At 36.7% G+C, this 20,792-nt stretch overlaps 1 protein-coding gene and 1 non-coding gene across 2 annotated transcripts in view; one reads left to right on the top strand and one right to left on the bottom strand.

The window, feature by feature from the left end:
* BUB1B (BUB1 mitotic checkpoint serine/threonine kinase B) overlaps positions 1-20,792 on the top strand; it is a 67,989-nt gene that overhangs the window by 1,922 nt on the left and 45,275 nt on the right. Inside the window, exons 2-5 of the mRNA XM_007460185.1 lie at positions 950-1,096; positions 7,583-7,642; positions 8,005-8,149; positions 12,237-12,433. Coding sequence (XP_007460247.1) covers positions 950-1,096; positions 7,583-7,642; positions 8,005-8,149; positions 12,237-12,433 — 549 coding nt within the window. The remainder of the gene's footprint in view (positions 1-949; positions 1,097-7,582; positions 7,643-8,004; positions 8,150-12,236; positions 12,434-20,792) is intronic.
* On the bottom strand, positions 14,473-14,545 carry TRNAE-CUC (transfer RNA glutamic acid (anticodon CUC)). Its single transcript has one exon. It is a non-coding gene; the product is annotated as a tRNA-Glu (tRNA).

The following is a 20,792-nucleotide window of genomic DNA, read 5'->3' as shown; positions in this document are numbered from 1 at the left end:
CAAAAAAAAAAAAAAAAAAAAAGATAGTTTAATTGCTATTTTAAGAGCAGGAGAAGAAATTTAGATGAACTTAGGAAATATTTATTCAGTGCTAACTAGTGTTAGATCCTATATTAGAGCATGAGAAAATAAAAATAAATGACATGGCCCTTAAATTTACAGGATTCACACAAAATAGTTAAAAAGATATGAGTAGTTACAACCTAAATTATTATTAATCACTTACAGTTTACTTTCTTGAAGGAAGTTTTCAGCTCTCATCTATACTGAGGTCTCTCATAACTTTCACTTTGTTTTGAAGAATAGTGCCTATCTGTTTTAAACCCAGAAATAGTGTCTCTCAGCCAGAAGTAAGCTTCTCTTCGGCAATTGCAGAGCTCTGAAGTTCAGAGTACGTACCCTTTGTAGTGATTACCTCCAAAAACCTTTTGGGGATTCCCCACATAGAATTGGTAGAATTGGGGGAGTCATTTGTGACCAGTAAACTGTATTTTTGTCTGCTTCTGCTCTTGGCTACCCATATACATAAACCTCAGTTTTAAGTCATCAGTTGAAACATGGGGTGTTAGTCTGATAAACACGTTGCTAATTTTAAATTAAACTAGATGATGCATTCAGTTGTAGGCATCGAACTGCTTTTTGTCTACTTTGCCAAATTTATAATACTTTTTTCCCTTTTTTTCTTCCTGCCATAAACTTTCTTCTTATAATATTGTTCACAATACCCTAGCCATGTTCTCTCTTCCATTAGGCAATAGTACAGCCGTAAACTTGGAAACCAGGTCACAGAAAGGCTCAGAAGCTTAGGAGTATAATAACACTACTAATGTGCCAACCCACTATATTCAACCCAAAGGTGATGATCACTTTTCTGAAAACATTTACAGTAATCTAGTGTTATAATAACTCAGTGTTGGTATGAGATTTACTTTTGTTTCCCTCTTCGCAGTGAAGTCATGTCCTTGGAGGGAGATGAATGGGAGCTGAGTAAAGAAAATGTCCAACCTTTAAGGCAGGGGCGGATCATGTCCACACTTCAGGGAGCACTGGCACAGCAAGAATCTGCCTGTAACACTACTCTTCAGCAACAGAAACGGTATGTAGAATGGTTGGGGCTCAACCTGTCATCATTTATCCCCAGTTTGGTAGGTAATGTGGGTGTGGACCCGTGCAGTATGGCATGAGGAGTACTAAACTACTCTTCAAAAGCTGGTAGGATGAGAATCTGTTCCTCTCCTGCTTTCTCATCACACAACAGCTATCTAAAGATCTCCTCAAGTGCACTTAAGAACAAGAGCTATAGGATTTCATTTCATTGTGGGACAGCCAAACTCTTGTATCAATAGAAATATTTCTCATACAGGGGAAACTGATAAGTAAAGCAAGTATCATTTTACAATATTTCACAAAAGTATTTTGTCATTCTGGATCCCTAAACAGAATGAACTCTTTGAGAGTAATCAGTTAATGAAATTGCTTCTTTGGATTCTGAGTACTGAGGGAGAGTGAATCTGCTATCTTTTATGTGTACTCAATTATTAACTTTCTAGGAAGGTATTTTCGAGAATGTGCCAGAAAGAAATAGTGGCCTCCAAAGAAAATGTAAACCTCAGAGAAACTGAATTTAACAAACTCAGGATAATGAAAAGCTGAAAAATACCACTGCATTATTCAAATGGACCTATGGAACTTGCTCTCCTCTGACAGATGTTTTGATAAATATACTTTTTTCAAAAAAGTAAAGTATCAGTTTCTACCATCAATCTCGTGACAGAATTCTGATATTTTAGGCAAATTATCATATTTTTTATAGATACTTTATTTATTTTATTAATTTTTTGGACGTGCCACGTGGCATGTGGGATGTTAGTTCCCCCACCAGGGATCCACCCCACAACCCCTGCAGTGTATGCGCAGAGTCTTAACCACAGGATGGCCAGGGAAGTCCCCAAATTATCATAACTTTGATAGAATGTGATGAATATCCTTGTTCATCTCTTTGGATCTTTAAAAGCATCGAATTTTATGGTTTTGTTTCACAGATGGTGTTCTATTCTTAAAGCTTCTTGGTTCTGTGACGTTGTGCTAGTTTTTCCACGTCACTTAAGTACTCTTCCTTTTTTCTTGTTGGCTTCCTACTGCATTTTACCTAAGTCTCTGTTCTTTGTCCTCTGTTCTCATTCCATATTCAAATTTTCCAGGATTGTTTAACTACTATTTACATCTCTTACTTGCCTTCTATCGATAAATGTCTTTTTATGTACCTGTAACATATAATTAGATAAATGTTTCACTAATATATTAAATACTGAATCTTTTCTCTCATAAATGACCTATCTCTTTCTACTCCATTTTGATTAATGGTACCAAAACTCATCTGAATGATCTTACCTCACTGCCCTCTCACTCTAATTTTATCTAGTCAATTACTAAGGATTTGTGGGTTTTAATTTTTATTTATTTATTTATTTATTGCAGTACACGGGCCTCTCACTGTTGTGGCCTCTCCCGTTGTGGAGCACAGGCTCCGGACGCGCAGGCTCAGTGGCTATGGCTCATGCGCCCAGCCGCTCCGTGGCATGTGGGATCTTCCCAGACCAGGGCACGAACCCGTGTCCCCTGCATCGGCAGGCGGACTCCCAACCACTGCGCCACCAGGGAAGCCCATGTGATTTTTATTTTTAAAGTATAATTTACATGCAATGAAATGCTCAGATTTTTAGTTAGTTTTAAGACATTTCAAGACACAGAACATTTTTATTACCTCAGAAAGTTCTCTCATGCCCCTTCCCAATCAATCTTCCTCTCCCTCATGAAGTAACCAGTGATTAGATTTCTATCACCATAGGTTATTTTTGTTTATTCTAGAATTTTATATAAATGGAATCCTACAGTTCTTTCAGTACGTTTTTTAGCCTTTTTCATGTTGCATGTATCAGTAGATTTTTCCTTTTTATTACTGAGTAGTATTCCATTTGTTTATCCATTCAGTTGATGGACAAGTAGATTTTTTTTCCAGTTATGTGCTTTATGAATAAAGCTGCTATGGACATTCTTGCATAAGGCTTTCTGTGGACATAGATTTTCATTTCTCTTGGAATAGAATTGCTAGGTCATAGAATAAATGTATGTTTAATTTTTTAAGAAACTGCTGGTTTTCCAAGGAGGTTAACATTTTACACTCCTATCAGCCATGTATTAGAATCTATTTGCTCCAAATCCACTCCCATATTTGATGTGGTCATTTATTTTCATTTTAACCATTCTGGTGGGTGTATAATAGTATCTCATTATGGTTTTGCTTCCCATCTCCCAGGTGACTAATGATGGTGAGCACTTTTTAACTTGCTTGTTGGCCTTTTATATATCGTCTTTTGTGGTGCATTTGTTTAGATATTTGGCCTAGTTTTAAAATTGGATTGCAGGAGTTCTTTATATAGTCTGTATAGAAATCCCTTATCAAATGTATGTGTTACAAATATTTTCTCCCAGTCCATGGCTATCTGTTTTCTTGGTGGTATTTTTTGACAAGCAAAAGTTTTTTGTTTTTGTTTTATTTTTGAATTTTTGAATTTTATTTATTTTTTATACAGCAGGTTCTTATTAGTTATCCATTTCATACTTATTAGTGTATATATGTCCATCCCAATCTCATCCCACCACCCCCACCACCACTTTCACCCCTTGGTGTCCATATGTTTGTTCTCTACACCTGTGTCTCTATTTCTGCCTTGCAAACCAGTTTATCTGTAGCATTTTACTAGGTTCCACATATATGTGTTAATATACGATATTTGTTTTTCTCTTTCTGACTTACTTCACTCGGTATGACGGTGTCTAGATCCATCCACGCCTCTACAAATGACCCAATTTTGTTCCTTTTTCTGGCTGAGTAATATTCCATTGTATATATGTACCATATCTTCTTTATCCATTCGTCTGTTGATGGGCATTTAGGTTGCTATCATGACCTGACTATTGTAAATAGAGCTGCAATGAACATCGGGGTGCATGTGTCTTTTTGAATTATGGTTTTCTCTGGGTATATGCCCAGTAGTGGGATTGCTGGGTCATATGGTAGTTCTATTTGTAGTTTTTTAAGGAACCTCCATACTGTTCTCCATAGTGGCTGTATCAATTTACATTCCTACCAACAGTGCAGGAGGGTTCCCTTTTCTCCACACCCTCTCCAGCATTTGTTATTTGTAGATTTTCTGATGATGCCCATTCTAACTGGTGTGAGGTGATACCTCATTGTAGTTTTGGTTTGCATTTCTCTAATAATTAGTGATGTTGAGCAGCTTTTCATGTGCTTCTTGGCCATCTGTATATCTTCTTTGGAGAAATGTCTATTTAGGTCTTCTGCCCATCTTTGGATTGGGTTGTTTGTTTTTTTAATATTGAGCGGCATGAGCTGTTTATATATTTGGGGGATTAATCCTTTGTCTGTTGATTCGTTTGCAAATATTTTTTCCCATTCTGAGGGTTGTCTTTTCATCTTGTTTGTAGTTTCCTTTGCTTTGCAAAAGCTTTTAAGTTTCATTAGGTCCCATTTGTTTATTTTTGTTTTTATTTCCATTACTCTAGGAGGTGGATCAAAAAATATCTTGCTGTGATTTATGTCAAAGAGTGTTCTTCGTATGTTTTCCTCTAAGAGTTTTATAGTGTCCAGTCTTACATTTAGGTCTCAAATCCATTTTGAGTTTATTTTTGTGTATGGTGTTAGGGAGTGTTCTAATTTCATTCTTTTACATGTAGCTGTCCAGTTTTCCCAGCACCACTTATTGAAGAGACTGTCTTTTCCCCATTGTATATCCTTTTCCCCATTGTGCTTCCTTTTTCATAGATGAGTTGACCATAGGTGCATGGGTTTATCTCTGGGCTTTCTATCCTGTTCCATTGACCTATATTTCTGTTTTTGTGTCAGTACCATATGACAAGCAGAAGTTTTTAATTTTTTTTTTTTTTTTGGCTGCATTTGGTCTTTGTTGCTGCACGCAGACTTTCTCTAGTTGCGGAGAGCGGGGACTACTCTTCGTTGAGATGCGTGGGCTTCTCATTGCAGTGGCCTCTCTTGTTGCGGAGCACGGGCTCTAGGCGCACGGGCTCAGTATTTGTGGCTCGCGAGCTCTAGAGCACAGGCTCAGTAGTTGTGGCACAGGGGCTTTGTTGCTCCGCAGCAAGTGGGATCTTCCCAGAGCAGAGCTCGAACTCGCGTCCCCTGCATTGGCAGGTGGATTCTTAACCACTGTGCCACCAGGGAAGTCCAGAAGTTTTTAATTTTGATGAAGTTTAATTAATTGTCTTTCTTTTTGTGCGTTTTGTATCTTCTCTAGGAAATCTTTTCCTGCCCCAAAGGTGCAAAGATATTCTCCTGTGATTTCTTCTAACTTTATTGTTTTAGCTTTTATATTTAAATTTATCCTTGAGTATGGTGTGAGGTTGGAGTAAAAGGTCTTCTGCATCCACCCCCGCCCCCATCCCACCCCCACGTGAATATCTAGTTGTTCTGCCTCCATTTGTTGAAGAGATTATTTTTTTCTTTCCCCTTTGAATTGCTTTGGGCCTCTTGTCAAAAATCATTTGACTGTATATGTGTGGATCATTTCTGAGCTCTCTATTCTGTTCCGTTGATCTAATTGTCTTTCTTTTCACCAATTATATATTGTCTTGATTAGCTTTATATAGTAAAGACTAGAATCAGGTAGTGTGAGTTCTCCAACTCTTGTTCTTTTTCAAAATTGTTTTGGCTATTCTTGGTCCTTTGCCTTTCCAAATTTTAAAATCATCATGTCAGTTTCTAGAAAAGAGACTGCTGGGATTTGGGTTAGATTGCATTGAATCCATAGATAAATTTGGAGGATTGCTGATTTTTATCAGTAGTGTACATAATTGTGTCACCTTAGCTACATAATTGTGTACCGTTTTCTAATGTTTCCTTTTCTTATAGTGTTGTTACCACCCAGCATTCTTGGACTCTTTAATCAATAGAAATTGATAAGGGGCCAGACAAGAAATTCAGGCAAGGCTTTATTGGGACTTGTGCTGCAGGGAGCAAAAACAAATAACAGGTTCCCCTGAGCTGGGGCGAGCTGGTTTCTTAAATGGAGTGAGGGTAGGAGTGGATCCAAGGGTTGGGCCAGAGCGATGACTTGGGTGATCTGCCCACCCCCTTGGTGGTGCTGTGTGCAGGGATCATTAGCAGTACTCTGCTTTTGTTCCTGAAACCTCAGAAGTGGTGGGTTTTGGGTCTTTTTGGATCTTGTTGTTCATAATTTGCCCCAACTGCAAATGTACACAGTTATTTTTAGTCCCTTATAGTTTATTTGTATTCTGTTGCACAAGGAGACTTTTGTCCAGGTGCCAGCACTGCGGCAAAGGGTCCCAGGTCCCAGCCTGTCTCAGTGTTACCTGATTAGTCTTTTTGAAATCTTTACTTACCATATTCAAGATACTCTCCAATTGAAGAACCACTAGTGGCTTGAACAGGTAGAATCCAAACTCTTTAAATTTACATTTAAAGCATTTCCTTCTTACCTCTCCAGATACCTCCATTTATTCCCAATAGTGACTTTATGTTATAGCTTAATTCCCTCTGGGTTAACTGTCCCATTTTGACAATTTTATTCAATACTGATTTCCCTCTCTCTTGGAAAATTCCCTTTTTCTTTCAAAGTTTATGGTGCCTTCAGAGTCCCACCTTCTAAGATTGCTTCTATGATACCTCCTTTTGACTTCATAAAGCCTTTACTATCCATTCTTGGCAATTGTAATATACTGCTCTGTATTATTAATTTTTCATTTATGTATTGTCTTTCTTATTAGGGCATAAATTCCTTTGTGTCAGGGACTATTCTTTATGTCAAACATAACCCCTTATACAGTTTTTATTGATTAAGCATTTATCTAAATTGTGGTTTATTAGCCAGTACTTCCCCTCTATTCTAACCCCTCTATTCTTAACTTAGTCTTGGCCCTCTGCTTTCCCAGCTCTTTACAAAGTCATATTTCACACTTTCTCTGAAGCATTCCTCCAATTAATATGTGGTTTAATTCTTCTCTGACTAATGTTACCCATGGAATTTTTCTTTAAGATTCTTATTTCTATATATATCTGTATGTGTGTGTGTTTAGTTTTTTTTCAGTGCTGTCAGATACATATAAAATAATAGCTGTCATATATTGAGTACTTACTATGTCTAAGCACTACACTTAAGACTAGTCAACCTAATAAGATAGATAGTATTATTATCCCCATTTTATACTCAGTTAGTGATTACTGGAACTGCATTGGAACCTAGGGAGTCTTGTTCCAGAGATTTAAACTGCTGTGTAATACTTCTTTTCTATATGTTGTCTTGGAATTTCTCTAATTTCTGTATATTTTATCTCTCCTGTTATATTATCAGGCAGAATCCTGATTGTTTCTATTCTTTTTCTTTCTGTTTAATAAGCCCTCAAACTCCAGTGCAGTTATGTAGGTTGATATTAAACATTTAATAATGAATAAAATGAAGGTGATACTTGTTCATTTGGCTTTTATCACTATTGCTTATGCTCACATTTTCTGTTTAAATTTCAGGGCATTTGAATCTGAAATTCGATTTTATGCTGGAAATGACCCTCTGGATGTTTGGGATAGGTGAGTCTTTTTATTTAACAAGGGCCATAGAAACTTAACAGGTGAGTCCTTATGGCCATGCATCTCAAACTGGATGTTTTGCAGACACAGATAAGCAGAATAATCATAGTGTATCTTCCTGAGGTGTGACTGTGAGCTATACCTGTCTATCACCATCCCCATTATTTCCCACAGGTATATATGTTAGGAATATTTGGAAAAGTTTGAGGTATACAGGCTTAGGGCATGTCATTGAGGACCTCTAAATATACTGGTAAATATACCAGTATATTAGATATTTCTGCTTTAAAAAGTCCAGAATGGGTCTTGGAGCAAGATAATGTTAAACTTGAAAAATATTCTTTTCCTCTCTTCTCATTCAGGTATATTAACTGGACAGAGCAGAACTATCCTCAGGGCGGGAAGGAGAGTAATATGTCAACATTATTAGAAAGAGCTGTAGAAGCACTACAAGGAGAAAAACGATATTATAATGATCCTCGATTTCTTAGTCTCTGGCTTAAGCTGGTAAGTCTTTCTCAACTCATCTGAGTTTAAAATATTAAACCAAGAGATTTTCTCTAGAGGTATCTTGTACACCGAAAAACTGAGCCGTTCAGTAGATACTAAACATTTAATAAATATTCAATATTTGTTAAATTGTTTCTACTTTAAAGGTGGATTTTACTATAAGGTTTTTTTATCCCTTTAAAAGTGATCATAAAGCCTGTCTTATTTCTCTGTAGGAGTGGGTTATTTATTGATTTTAAACATCATTGGGCCATGCAGCTGTACTGGGGGAGGATGTGTAGGAGCCAACACATGGCAGTAGTACGATTGTTTGGGGAAAAGCTTTTGTAGGTGATTCTGGTATCCCTTTCTCCCAGTTTTTGAATCTTCACCATAAAAAAAAAGTGATGTTTATTTTTCATCTGTCTTTGGGTTCCTTTCACCTAGTATGTTGCTACAATTAAAAATATTGACCTGACCACTTTGTACTATCTTACTTGACATGTAGTTCTTTTAAGAACACTCTTGAGGATTTTTTTTTTTCTTGCAGTACGCGGGCCTCTCGCTGTTGTGGCCTCTCCCGTTGCGGAGCACAGGCTCCGGACGCGCAGGCTCAGCAGCCATGGCTCACGGGCCCAGCCGCTCCGCGGCATGTGGGATCCTCCCGGACCGGGGCACGAACCCGTGTCCCCTGCATCGGCAGGCAGACTCTCAGCCACTGTGCCACCAGGGAAGCCTCTTGAGGATTTTTTTCATGAAAATGTCTTTGTAAAAATTATGGCCAGGGTTTCTTAGACATTAATTTCATTGCTTTTATCCTAAAAGAGATTAGAAAAAAAGCAAGTGATAAATATTTAGAATAGAATTTTAGATGATAGAATTAGATATTGGATAAAAAGAATTTTAAATAAAGTATATTTAAAAATTAAAATACATTTTTAAAAATTAAAAATTTATTAAAAATAAGTAATTAGATAATTCTAAATAACAGAATATTTACAACCATTGTAATATGATAAAATACTGACACTGGAAATTAATAAGATTTCTGGCTAAAATATATCTCTTGGGGAGGACTTAACTTAAACTTCAAATAGTTACTAATACAGGAAGTTAGGTGAATCCTGAAGATATAATTTTCTTGATTTCTGCAGGACATTTGACATATCTTGGCATCCTTATACAAGTTGGTGAAATTACCTTAGGGATAGTACTTAGGGGAATTTATAACAAAGGATGGCACACAAAGAATTCTAAACAGATTTGTTAGTATGGAGACTGTGGTTCCTGGTGGTATACTAATGGATTTTGTTCTTCATTCTATTCTATATAATATTCTTATATGTGATTTATTAGAAGGTTGAACTAAATAAACCTCTAAAGTGACTTTTAATCCCAGGTTTCTATGACTATATTTAGTTGGAGCTATTAAAAGTAACAATTGGAATAATTTCTCTGTTCACTTGTGTTAACCTGGTGCTTGGACTGAAAAGCAGTGATTATCATAGAGTAAAAGACATAGTCTAAACCAGTACTCCTGAAAGAATGGTCTGTAGACTGTTCAAGATAAGTACAAAAATTGAGAGTAAGCATTTAGAAATTTTGTTAACAGTTTAGCATTGGCACAACATCTAAGCACATCCTCATTTTTCTGGTAACTTCTCTTTTTATTGTATTTTTTAAAAATATCAATCAGTACCTTGATTTCAGTGTGGTGAAACCCTGTACAGGGAACCAAACTGATCCTGACTCAAAAAACTGTAAGACAGTAAACTTGAATTGTTTTATGCTACTAAATTTGTGGTAATTTATGATACACCAATAGATGAATGTGTCTCCTTCACCACAGGTAATCTGAGAAGGACTGGTCTAGATAACCGTCAAATTCAACTTATCAGCCCTAGAGTGATCAGCAGTAATTTAAACTTTGCACCTGGAAAATAAGGTCCATATGAAACTATTTTGCTGTCTTTCTTAGTCAAGAGGAGTAAAGGTGGGTTTCTCACACTACTCTTTTGATTTGCAGAAAGAGTTCTGCAGTCAGAGGGTTTTTTTGTTTTTTTTTTAATTTATTTTATTTATTTTTATTTTTGGCTGTGTTGGGTCTTCGTTGCTGCACGCCGGCTTTCTCTACTTGCGGCCAACAGGGGCTACTCTTCATTGCAGCGCTCTGGCTTCTCATTGTGATGGCTTCTCTTGCTGTGGAGCACGGGCTCTAGGCGCGTGGGCTTCAGTAGTTGTGTGTGGCACGCAGGCTCAGTAGTTGTGGCACACGGGCTTAGTTGCTCCGCGGCATGTGGGATCTTCCCGGACCAGGGCTCGAACCCGTGTCTCCTTCATTGGCCACCTGGAAAGCCCCAGAGTTATTTTTATAAAGGATAACTACAATCTAGCTAAGAAAAAATTTGTTCTTAGAAAATATCCAGTAATTTTAGTTAAAAGTGTAGAATTGTTTTAATTTGGCTTTTTAAGGTTACCAAAAAGGTATGTTTAACTTTTGAATCTATTAATCTCACCATCTTATCCTTTTATTGATATTTATGTTATTTCTTAAGTGATCTCATTTAGCAGTCCGGAATAACCTGATATGTATTGGCTATCCCATGCTGTACCACAGCTATTCAGAAAGCCGTTAACGAAGTGCAGTCAGTTTTAAGCTTTATTTATGTAGTAATAGATATCGAGGACTGGATCTTATACTGATAACGCATTGAGAATTATAACTTTGCTTGAAACACCATCATATATGGGAAAACATCTCTAATTCGGATAAGCAGAAAAACTGCATTTACTAAATTACTGCAAAAATAAAGTATAAAATACTAATTGTTTTTGTCAAAGATATAAATGGAGCATTTCATTTTTTCAGCCTTTTTCTACCAGACCCTGGGTAGGGACCTGAATATAGTAGATAGCAATGTTTTCTGCCTTCGTGGAGTTTACTTTTTTGGGGAAGACAGATGGTAAATGAACAGGAGAAAATGTTATCCTCTGAAGTAGTAAAAGAACTCCTAACAAGAACACTGAAATGCTACTTTCTATATAAAAGGAGAAACTTTTAAAAATAAGTATTATCTGTGAAATTATATTTGGGAATAACTGCTAACATTTTAAATTTGTACAACTGTCTTAGAAAGCAATTTACTTTTTAACATAGTTCTACGTATAGGAATTTAAGGGAATAATGTAAATTGCGAAAGGCAAGTATGCTTAAAGATATTCATTATACAATTATTTATATTAGGCAAAATTAGAAGTGGTTTATCCAGAAAATAGGGGAATAATTAAATGATGGAAGATCTACTAGATGGAACATTTTTCACCCATTTAAAAATAATAATGAAGAGTAAGTAGCCGCATGGAAAAATGAATGATGCACTGTCAAATGGAATAAAAACATTTAATTATGATTAAAACTGTAAAATGACAAAAATCCTTTTATCCTGGGTAAAATGATATATGTTCCTTTTTTTCCCTAAGGGAAAAACAAAGACTGAAGAAAATACATAAAACTCTTAGTGGTGTGGGATTTTTAGTGATCCCTCTCTCCTCCCCTTCTTGCTACTATTATCTACATTGTATCTGGTCTTATAAGGTCCCTTCTAAAATATAGATTTGACCATGTCATTTCTTTGCTTATAGCTCTCCTACCCCAACACATATAACATTGACTATCAAGTATATTTAAAATTGATTAGCTTGACTTTCAAGACTGTTCAGCCCTTTTTTTCCCAAACTCCTGTCTTGCCTACACCCCTACAAATTTCTAGTCTTCAGTGTCTTGGCTTATGCTATTTTGTCTGCCTAGAATGCCCTTCGTTTTCCATTGTCTACCTTATGTAATTCTGTTCTTCCTTAAGCGCCACACTCAAATGTCATACCTTCTTAAAGTCTTTCCTCCCTATCTCTTTTTCTTACAAATTAATCTCTTTTGTCTATGTTTTAGGTCCTCCCAATATATTCCTTATAACATTGTATTATAATAGATATATCTTTTTCAGTGCAGAAACTACATATAGTATCTCCAATGATTGTTTGGCACATAATAGACACTCAGTAAGTGAAGAGAAATTGGTTAACTGCTAACGCTTTTCATTTGTTACAGGGGCATTTATGCAATGAACCTTTGGATATGTACAGTTATTTACATAACCAAGGAATTGGCATTTCACTTGCTCAATTCTATATCTCATGGGCTGAAGAATATGAAGCTAGAGAAAACTTTAAGAAAGCAGATGTGATATTTCAGGAAGGGATTCAACAGAAGGCTGAACCACTGGAAAGACTGCAGTCCCAGCACCGGTAAACTGCTTCTCTGGAGCTTGTCTTAACTTGTTAAAACTAATAACAGTCGTTTTGCATCTGAATAAAGTGCTCTCTATGGATTGGCAAGTTAACTTCATTACTATTCAGTTTTTTAAAAGACATATTTAAATATTTTCCATTTAACATTCTGTAAAATGTACTCTTTGGTGTACAGTTCTATACATTTTCACAAGTGAGTAGAGACATGTAACCATTACCATAATCAAGATACAGAATAATTTCATCACTCCATAGAATTCCCTCACGTTATCCCTTTGTTGTCAACACCTACTCACAATCCCAACCTCTAGCAACCACTGATGTGTTCTCCAGCCCTATAGTTTTGCCTTTTCCATAATGTCATATAAATGGAATCATACAGTATATAGTCTTGATTCTGGCTGCTTTCGTTTAGCATAATGCATTTGAGTTGTAAGAGTTCTTTATATATTCTGAATACAAGCCTTTTGTCAGATGAGTGATTTGTAAGTCTTTTCTCCTAGCTTAAGTCTGGGAGTGTTTTTTATAGACCAAAGTTTTTAATTTTGAAGAAGTTTAACTTACAATTATTTCTTGTATGGATCGTGCTTTTGGTATATCTAAGAATTCCATCTAGCTGAAGGTCACAGAGGTCACTCCTATGTTTTTATCCTGAAGTTTTATAGTTTACTTTTTACATTTAAATCTGTGATCCATTTTGAGTTAATTTTTGTAGAAGGTATCAAGGCTGTTTTTTTTAAATTTTGCATATGAGCCTCCATTTATTCCTGTGCCACTTGTTGAAAAGACTTTCTCCATTGAATTACTTTTGCATCTTTGTCAAAAAGCAAGTGATCATATTTGTATAGGTTTATCTCTGTTACTCTGTTTTGTTCTGTTGATCTCTGTGTCTATCATTGGTATATATCACACTATCTAGATTGCTGGAGTTTTATAGTAAGTCTGGAAATCAGGTAATATGAGTCTTCTAACTGTTCTTTATAAGTCTTCTAGTTCCTTTGACTCTTGTGTATAAATTCTAGAATCAGCTTCCTGGGATTTTGATGAATATTGTGCATGAACAAGATGTATTTCTCCATTTATTTCGATCTTTGATTTCTCTTAGTGGGCTTTGGTAGGTTTTGTCTTTCAAGGAATTGGTCCATTTCATCCAAGTGATGAGTTTATGGACATAGAATTGTTCATAGTATTCCTTTATTATCCTTTTAATGTCTGTAGGTTATGTAGTAACCCCCCTTCTTTCGTTTTTCATATTGATAATCCTGATATAGGTCTTCTCTTTTTCCTCTGTCAGTCTGGGTAGAAGTTTATTGATTTTTCTTGATCTTTTTAGGGAATCAGCTTTTGGTTCCATTGATTTTTCTCTTAATTGATATTCTGCTCTTAATTTTATTAATTTCTGCCCTTTATTACTTCCTTCTCTGTGCTTGCTTTGGGTTTAACTTGACCTTCTTTTTCTAATTTAAGGTGACACTTAAAGCACTGATTTCTAGAACTTTCTTTTCTAATATAAAAAAATGTCTGTCTAAGCACTGCTTTAGCCGTATCCCACAAATTTTGATATAATATTATGTTTTCATTTTCATTCAGTTCAAAATATTTTTAAATTTTCTTGATCCATGGGTTATATAGAAGTGTATTGTTTAATTAGGATGTGTTCGGAGATTTTTCAGATATCTCCCTGTTACTGATTTCTAGTTTAATTCCATTATGATCAGAGAACATAATTTGTATGATTTCAATTCTTTTGAATTTATTAAGGTTCATTTTATGGCCCAGAATATGGTCTATCATGGTGAATGTTTTGTGTATACCTGAAAAATATGTCTTTTCTGCTGTTTTGGAGTAAAATGTTCTGTAAATGTCATTTAGGTTAAGTTGATTGGTAATCTGTTCTGGTCTTCTGTATCCTTGCTGATTTTCTGTCTACTTGCTCTATCAATTACTGAGATAGGAATTTCGAAGTTTCTTTTATTGTGTTTTGTTTGTTTGGTTGTTTGTTCGTTTTTCTTGCCGCGTGGCTTGTGAGATCTTAGTTCCCCGACCAGGGATTGAACCTGGGCCCTCACCAATGAGAGTGCAGAATCCTAACCACTGGACTACCAGGGAATTCCCTCTTTTATTGTGAATTTATGTTTCTTCTTTGAGCTCATATCAGTCTTGCTACATATATTTTGAAGTTCTGTTGTTAGGTTTATACACATTTAGAATTGATCCCTTTATCATTATATAATGTTCATCTTTATCCCTGATCATACTCCTTCTGAAGTCAGCTTAATCTGATATTGATATAGGCAGTCCAACTTTCTTTAGTTTGCACGGTACATCTTTTTCCTTTCTTTACTTTTTTTTTTTTTAACAGTTTTAGAGTTGTGCAGCCATTGCCACAATCTAATTTTACAACATTTTTAACACCCCAAAATGAATTCCATACTTATTAGCAGTCACTCCCCATTCCCAGTCACCCCAGTTCCAGGCAACCACTAATCTGCTTTCTCTCTCTGCATTTGCCTCTTCTGGACATTGCACGTAAATGGAATCCTACATTATGTGGCCTTTTGTGACTGGCTTCTTTCACTTAGCATGCTTTCAAGGTTCATCATAGATGAACATAGTTGTGGCATATATCAGTATTTCATTCCTTTTTATTGCTGAATAATATGTCATTCTATGGACATACCACATTTTGTTTATCTATTCTTCAGTTATTGGGCATTTAGGTTTTTATTTTTTGGCAATTATGAAATAATGCTGCTATAAACATTCACATTACAGGTTTTTGTGTGGATTCCCTTTTACTTTTTTCTTTTTAACAAAGGGAGTTCTTTTTTTTGTTGAAGTATAGTTGATGTACAGATTATAAAAGTTACAGGCATACAATATAGTGATCCACAATCTTTAAAGGTTATACGCCATTTATAGTTATTATAAAATATTGGCTGTATTCCGTGTTATATAATATGTCCTTGTAGGTTATTTTATACCTAATAGTTTGTACCTTCCAATTCCCTACCCCTATGTTGCCCCTCCCCCTTCCCTCTCCCCACTGGTAACCACTAGTTTGTTCTCTATATCTGTGAGTCTGTTTCTTTTTTATTTTATTCACTAGTTTGTTGTATTTAGATGCCACATATAAGTGGTATCACACAGTATTTGTCTCTGTCCCTGACTTATTTCACTTTGCATAATCCCCTCCAAGTTCATCCATGTTGTTGCAAATGACAAGATTTCATTCTTTTTTATGACTGAGTAGTATTCCACTGTATATGTATACCACATCTTGTTTATCCATTCATCTGTTGGTGGGCACTTAGGTTGCTTCCGTATCTCGGCAATTGAAAATAACACTATTCTAAACACTGGAGTGCATTTATCTTTGCAAATTAGTATTTTTGTTTTTTTTGGATATATACCCAGGAGTGGAATTGCTGGTTCATATGGTAGTTCTGTTTTTAGTTTTTTGAGAAACCTCCATACTCTTTTCCATAATGGCTGCAGCAATTTACATTCCTACAACAGTGTACAAGGGTTCCCTTTTCTCCACATCCTTGCCAACATTTGTGATTTGTATTCTTTTTGATGATAGCCATTCTGACAGGTGTGAGGTGATACCTCATTGTGGTTTTGATTTTCATTTCCCTGATGATTAGTGATGTTAAGCATCTTTTCATGTGCCTTCTGGCCATCTGCATTTCCTCTTTGGAAAAAAGCCTTTTAAGGTCTTCTGCCCATTTTTTAATCAGGTTGCTCCTTTTGCTTTTAACCTGTCAATGTCTTTATATTTAAAGTGGTTCTTACACTCTAAAGAGTTGGGTGTTGTGTTTTTCTCAGTTCTTGCAGTATCTTGTATGTGGTATACTTAGAACATTTTAATGGAATTATCAATTTTGGGGGATTTAGATCTGTTATTATTTGTTTTCAGTTTGTTCTCTGTCTTTTTGTTCGTCTGTTGCCCCTTTCCTGTCTTCTTTTGGATTATTTGAATTTGTTTTTATTTCATTTAAATTTATTTTATTGGCTTTTTGTCTGTTACTTTTTTAGTGGTTGCTCTAGGGTATATTATACATATATATAACCTTTCACAGTCTCCTTAGAGTTAATATTTTACCACTTGAAGTAAAATATAAAAGCTTTATAACCATATAGGTTCTTTATCTTCCCGACTTTTTTGATATACTGGTTGTATGTATTATATTTACATACATTGAAAACCCCTTTAGAGACTTCCCTGGTGGCGCAGTGGTTAAGAATCTGCCTGCCAATGCAGGGGACACAGGTTCGATCCCTGGTCCACGAAGGTCCCACGTGCCCCAGAACAGCTAAGCCCGTGAGCCACAGCTGCTGAGCCTGCTCTGTAGAGCCTGTGCTCTAGAGCCCGTGAGCCACAACTACTGAGCCTGCGCTCTAGAGCCCACGAGGCACAACTACTGAGCCCACGTGCCACAGCTACTGAAGCCTGTGCACCTAGAGCCTGTGCTTCACAGCAAGAGAAGCCACCGCAATGAGAAGCCTGCGCACCGCAAGGAAGAGTAGTCCCCGCTCGCTGCAAGTAGAGAAAGCCCATGCGCAGTGACAAAGACCCAACACAGCCAAAAATAAATAAATAAAATAAATAAATTTTTTTAAAAAAGAAGAAAACCCCATCAGACAATGTTATAATTTTTGCTTTCATCAGCCATACATATTTTAAAGAACTTAGGAGAAAAATAATCTTTTATATTTACCATTTTTGTTCTTTCTTTATTCCTGAAATTCCAAGTTCTCCTCTGGTATCATTTCCTTTCAGCCCAGTGAGGGTTTTTTTAGCCATTCATTTAGAGTGAGTCTTTTGCCTAAAAATTATCTTAGTTTTGTTTTCATCTGAGAATGTCTTTATTCATCTTCATTCCTGAAGGATATTTTCACTGGATGTAGAATTCTGGGTAACAGTTCTTTTAACATGTTTCTGTCTTTTGGACTCCATGATTTCTGATGGGAAGCCTGTAGTCATTTGAATGGTTCTTCCCCATTTTTTTGTAGTGTGTTGATTTTCTCTGGGTATGTTTAAGATTTCTTTCTTTAACATTGCTTTTCAGCAGTTTGATCATGATGTGTCTAGGTGTGATTACCTTTATGTTTAATCCATTTGGGGATTACTGCACTTTTTGAATTTGTAAATGCATGCCTTCCACAAAATTTGAAAAGTTTTCAGCCATTATTTTAAAAATACGTGTCTAGGGCTTCCCTGGTGGCGCAGTGGTTGAGAGTCCACCTGCCGATGCAGGGGACACGGGTTCGTGCCCTGGTCCGGGAATTTAGATCTGTTATTATTTGTTTTCAGTTTGTTCTCTGTCTTTTTGTTCGTCTGTTGCCCCTTTCCTGTCTTCTTTTGGATTATTTGAATTTGTTTTTATTTCATTTAAATTTATTTTATTGGCTTTTTGTCTGTTACTTTTTTAGTGGTTGCTCTAGGGTATATTATACATATATATAACCTTTCACAGTCTCCTTAGAGTTAATATTTTACCACTTGAAGTAAAATATAAAAGCTTTATAACCATATAGGTTCTTTATCTTCCCGACTTTTTTGATATACTGGTTGTATGTATTATATTTACATACATTGAAAACCCCTTTAGAGACTTCCCTGGTGGCGCAGTGGTTAAGAATCTGCCTGCCAATGCAGGGGACACAGGTTCGATCCCTGGTCCACGAAGGTCCCACGTGCCCCAGAACAGCTAAGCCCGTGAGCCACAGCTGCTGAGCCTGCTCTGTAGAGCCTGTGCTCTAGAGCCCGTGAGCCACAACTACTGAGCCTGCGCTCTAGAGCCCACGAGGCACAACTACTGAGCCCACGTGCCACAGCTACTGAAGCCTGTGCACCTAGAGCCTGTGCTTCACAGCAAGAGAAGCCACCGCAATGAGAAGCCTGCGCACCGCAAGGAAGAGTAGTCCCCGCTCGCTGCAAGTAGAGAAAGCCCATGCGCAGTGACAAAGACCCAACACAGCCAAAAATAAATAAATAAAATAAATAAATTTTTTTAAAAAAGAAGAAAACCCCATCAGACAATGTTATAATTTTTGCTTTCATCAGCCATACATATTTTAAAGAACTTAGGAGAAAAATAATCTTTTATATTTACCATTTTTGTTCTTTCTTTATTCCTGAAATTCCAAGTTCTCCTCTGGTATCATTTCCTTTCAGCCCAGTGAGGGTTTTTTTAGCCATTCATTTAGAGTGAGTCTTTTGCCTAAAAATTATCTTAGTTTTGTTTTCATCTGAGAATGTCTTTATTCATCTTCATTCCTGAAGGATATTTTCACTGGATGTAGAATTCTGGGTAACAGTTCTTTTAACATGTTTCTGTCTTTTGGACTCCATGATTTCTGATGGGAAGCCTGTAGTCATTTGAATGGTTCTTCCCCATTTTTTTGTAGTGTGTTGATTTTCTCTGGGTATGTTTAAGATTTCTTTCTTTAACATTGCTTTTCAGCAGTTTGATCATGATGTGTCTAGGTGTGATTACCTTTATGTTTAATCCATTTGGGGATTACTGCACTTTTTGAATTTGTAAATGCATGCCTTCCACAAAATTTGAAAAGTTTTCAGCCATTATTTTAAAAATACGTGTCTAGGGCTTCCCTGGTGGCGCAGTGGTTGAGAGTCCACCTGCCGATGCAGGGGACACGGGTTCGTGCCCTGGTCCGGGAGGATCCCACATGCCGCGGAGCGGCTGGGCCCATGAGCCATGGCCGCTGAGCCTGCGCGTCCGGAGCCTGTGCTCCGCAACGGGAGAGGTCACAACAGTGAGAGGCCCGCGTACTGCAAAAAAAAAAAACAAAAGCAAAACGTGTCTATACCTTTTCTTCTGGGACTTCAGTTACACATATGTTAGACTTTCTGATATTGTCCCACAGGTCCCTGAAGCTCTGTTCATTAAAAAAAAAAAATTTATCCTTTATTCTTTCTGTTCTTTAGGGTGGCCAATTTTTATTTATTTGTTTTCAGGTTCATTTACTCTTTTCTCAGTCTTCTCCATTCTGATCATGAGTATATCCAGTAAATTTTTTATTTCAGATACTGTGTTTTTCAGGTCTAAAATTTCCATTTGATTCTTTTTCATACTTTCTGTGTGTCTGCTGAGAACTATCTTTCCACTCATTTCAAATGTTTTTACCTTTATCTTATGGAGCATCATTATAATAGCTGCTTTAAAATCTCTGTCTGAAAACTCTAACACCTGGGTCATTTGATGTTTGTATCTGTTGATTTTTTTTCCTTTGAGAATCGGTCACATTTTCCCAGTTCTTCGTGTGTGACATAATTTTGGATGATATCCTGGACATTTATCCTGAATTATTCGACTCTAGATCCTGTTGGTTGATGTTCTTTGGAGAATGTTGATGATTTTGTCTTATTAGGTAATATAATTTCTTTTTCATCTTATGTGGGTATTGGTTCCAGTGTCAGTTCAATTTTCCAAAGACCTTTGGGTCTATCCCATGTGTCTGTTGCTCTGGGGTTAGTCTAGGACTTGGGCAGTGGTTTATACTATAGTTCAATTCTCAAAGCCTTTTCTCTGCTGCTTTGGGTCTGCCCTGTGTATGCATAGCTCAGGGGTGAGTCCAGAGCTTGTGCCAATTTATGTATAGAATTAAGAGATCCCTTTCTTCAGCTTATCCTCTCCAGTGTTTCTCCCATACTCATTGGCCCTCAGAGTCCTGTTTTCCCAGTCCTCTGGCCAGAAAGATGAGGTTTCTCTAGGAGTTTTAGCTTCCCACACCACCAGTGTAACAATTCAAAGTGAGGAAAAGAGATGAAGGGGAAAAAAAAAAACCAGGAAGCAGCCCTGTGTGGGTTGTTTCTTCAAGTTTGACTCCTCTCCACAGTCCACTTGCTTTTGTTTACGTTTCAGAGACCTCAGTTGCTTTTTTGTATTTTGTCTAGAGTTTTTAATTCTAATCAGTGAGAGAGAGAGAAGCTATCATGAGCTTGTTCCATCTTGGCCAGCGTTCGCAGTCTATTCAGTTTTTTTACCCTTTTGATAATGCTTGAAACTTGGGCAGCAGCACGAGAAGTTTAGTCTTCAAACTTCTGCCAGCTTTACTAAAGTAAAATGTCCTGTTGGATGCAACTTCATTTCATCTGATTCAGGAAAAATGGTGGGGTAGGGGGTAGGGTGGGGATTCTATGTAGAGAAAGACATGCAGCGATAAAAATAGACGTGGCAAGATGTTAACAATTAGTGAGTCTAGGTAAAGGGTATGTGGGTTCTCATTTACTCTTTCAACTATTTCGTGAGTTTAAAAAGTTGGTGGGGGGCTTCCCTGGTGGCGCAGTGGTTGGGGGTCCGCCTGCCGATGCAGGGGACGCGGG

This window comes from Lipotes vexillifer, unplaced genomic scaffold (genome assembly GCF_000442215.2).
Source record: "Lipotes vexillifer unplaced genomic scaffold, Lipotes_vexillifer_v1.1 scaffold408, whole genome shotgun sequence".
Lineage (NCBI taxonomy): Eukaryota > Metazoa > Chordata > Mammalia > Artiodactyla > Lipotidae > Lipotes > Lipotes vexillifer.
Note: the sequence above shows the minus strand (reverse complement) of the source record. Positions and strands in the feature narration are given on the sequence as shown.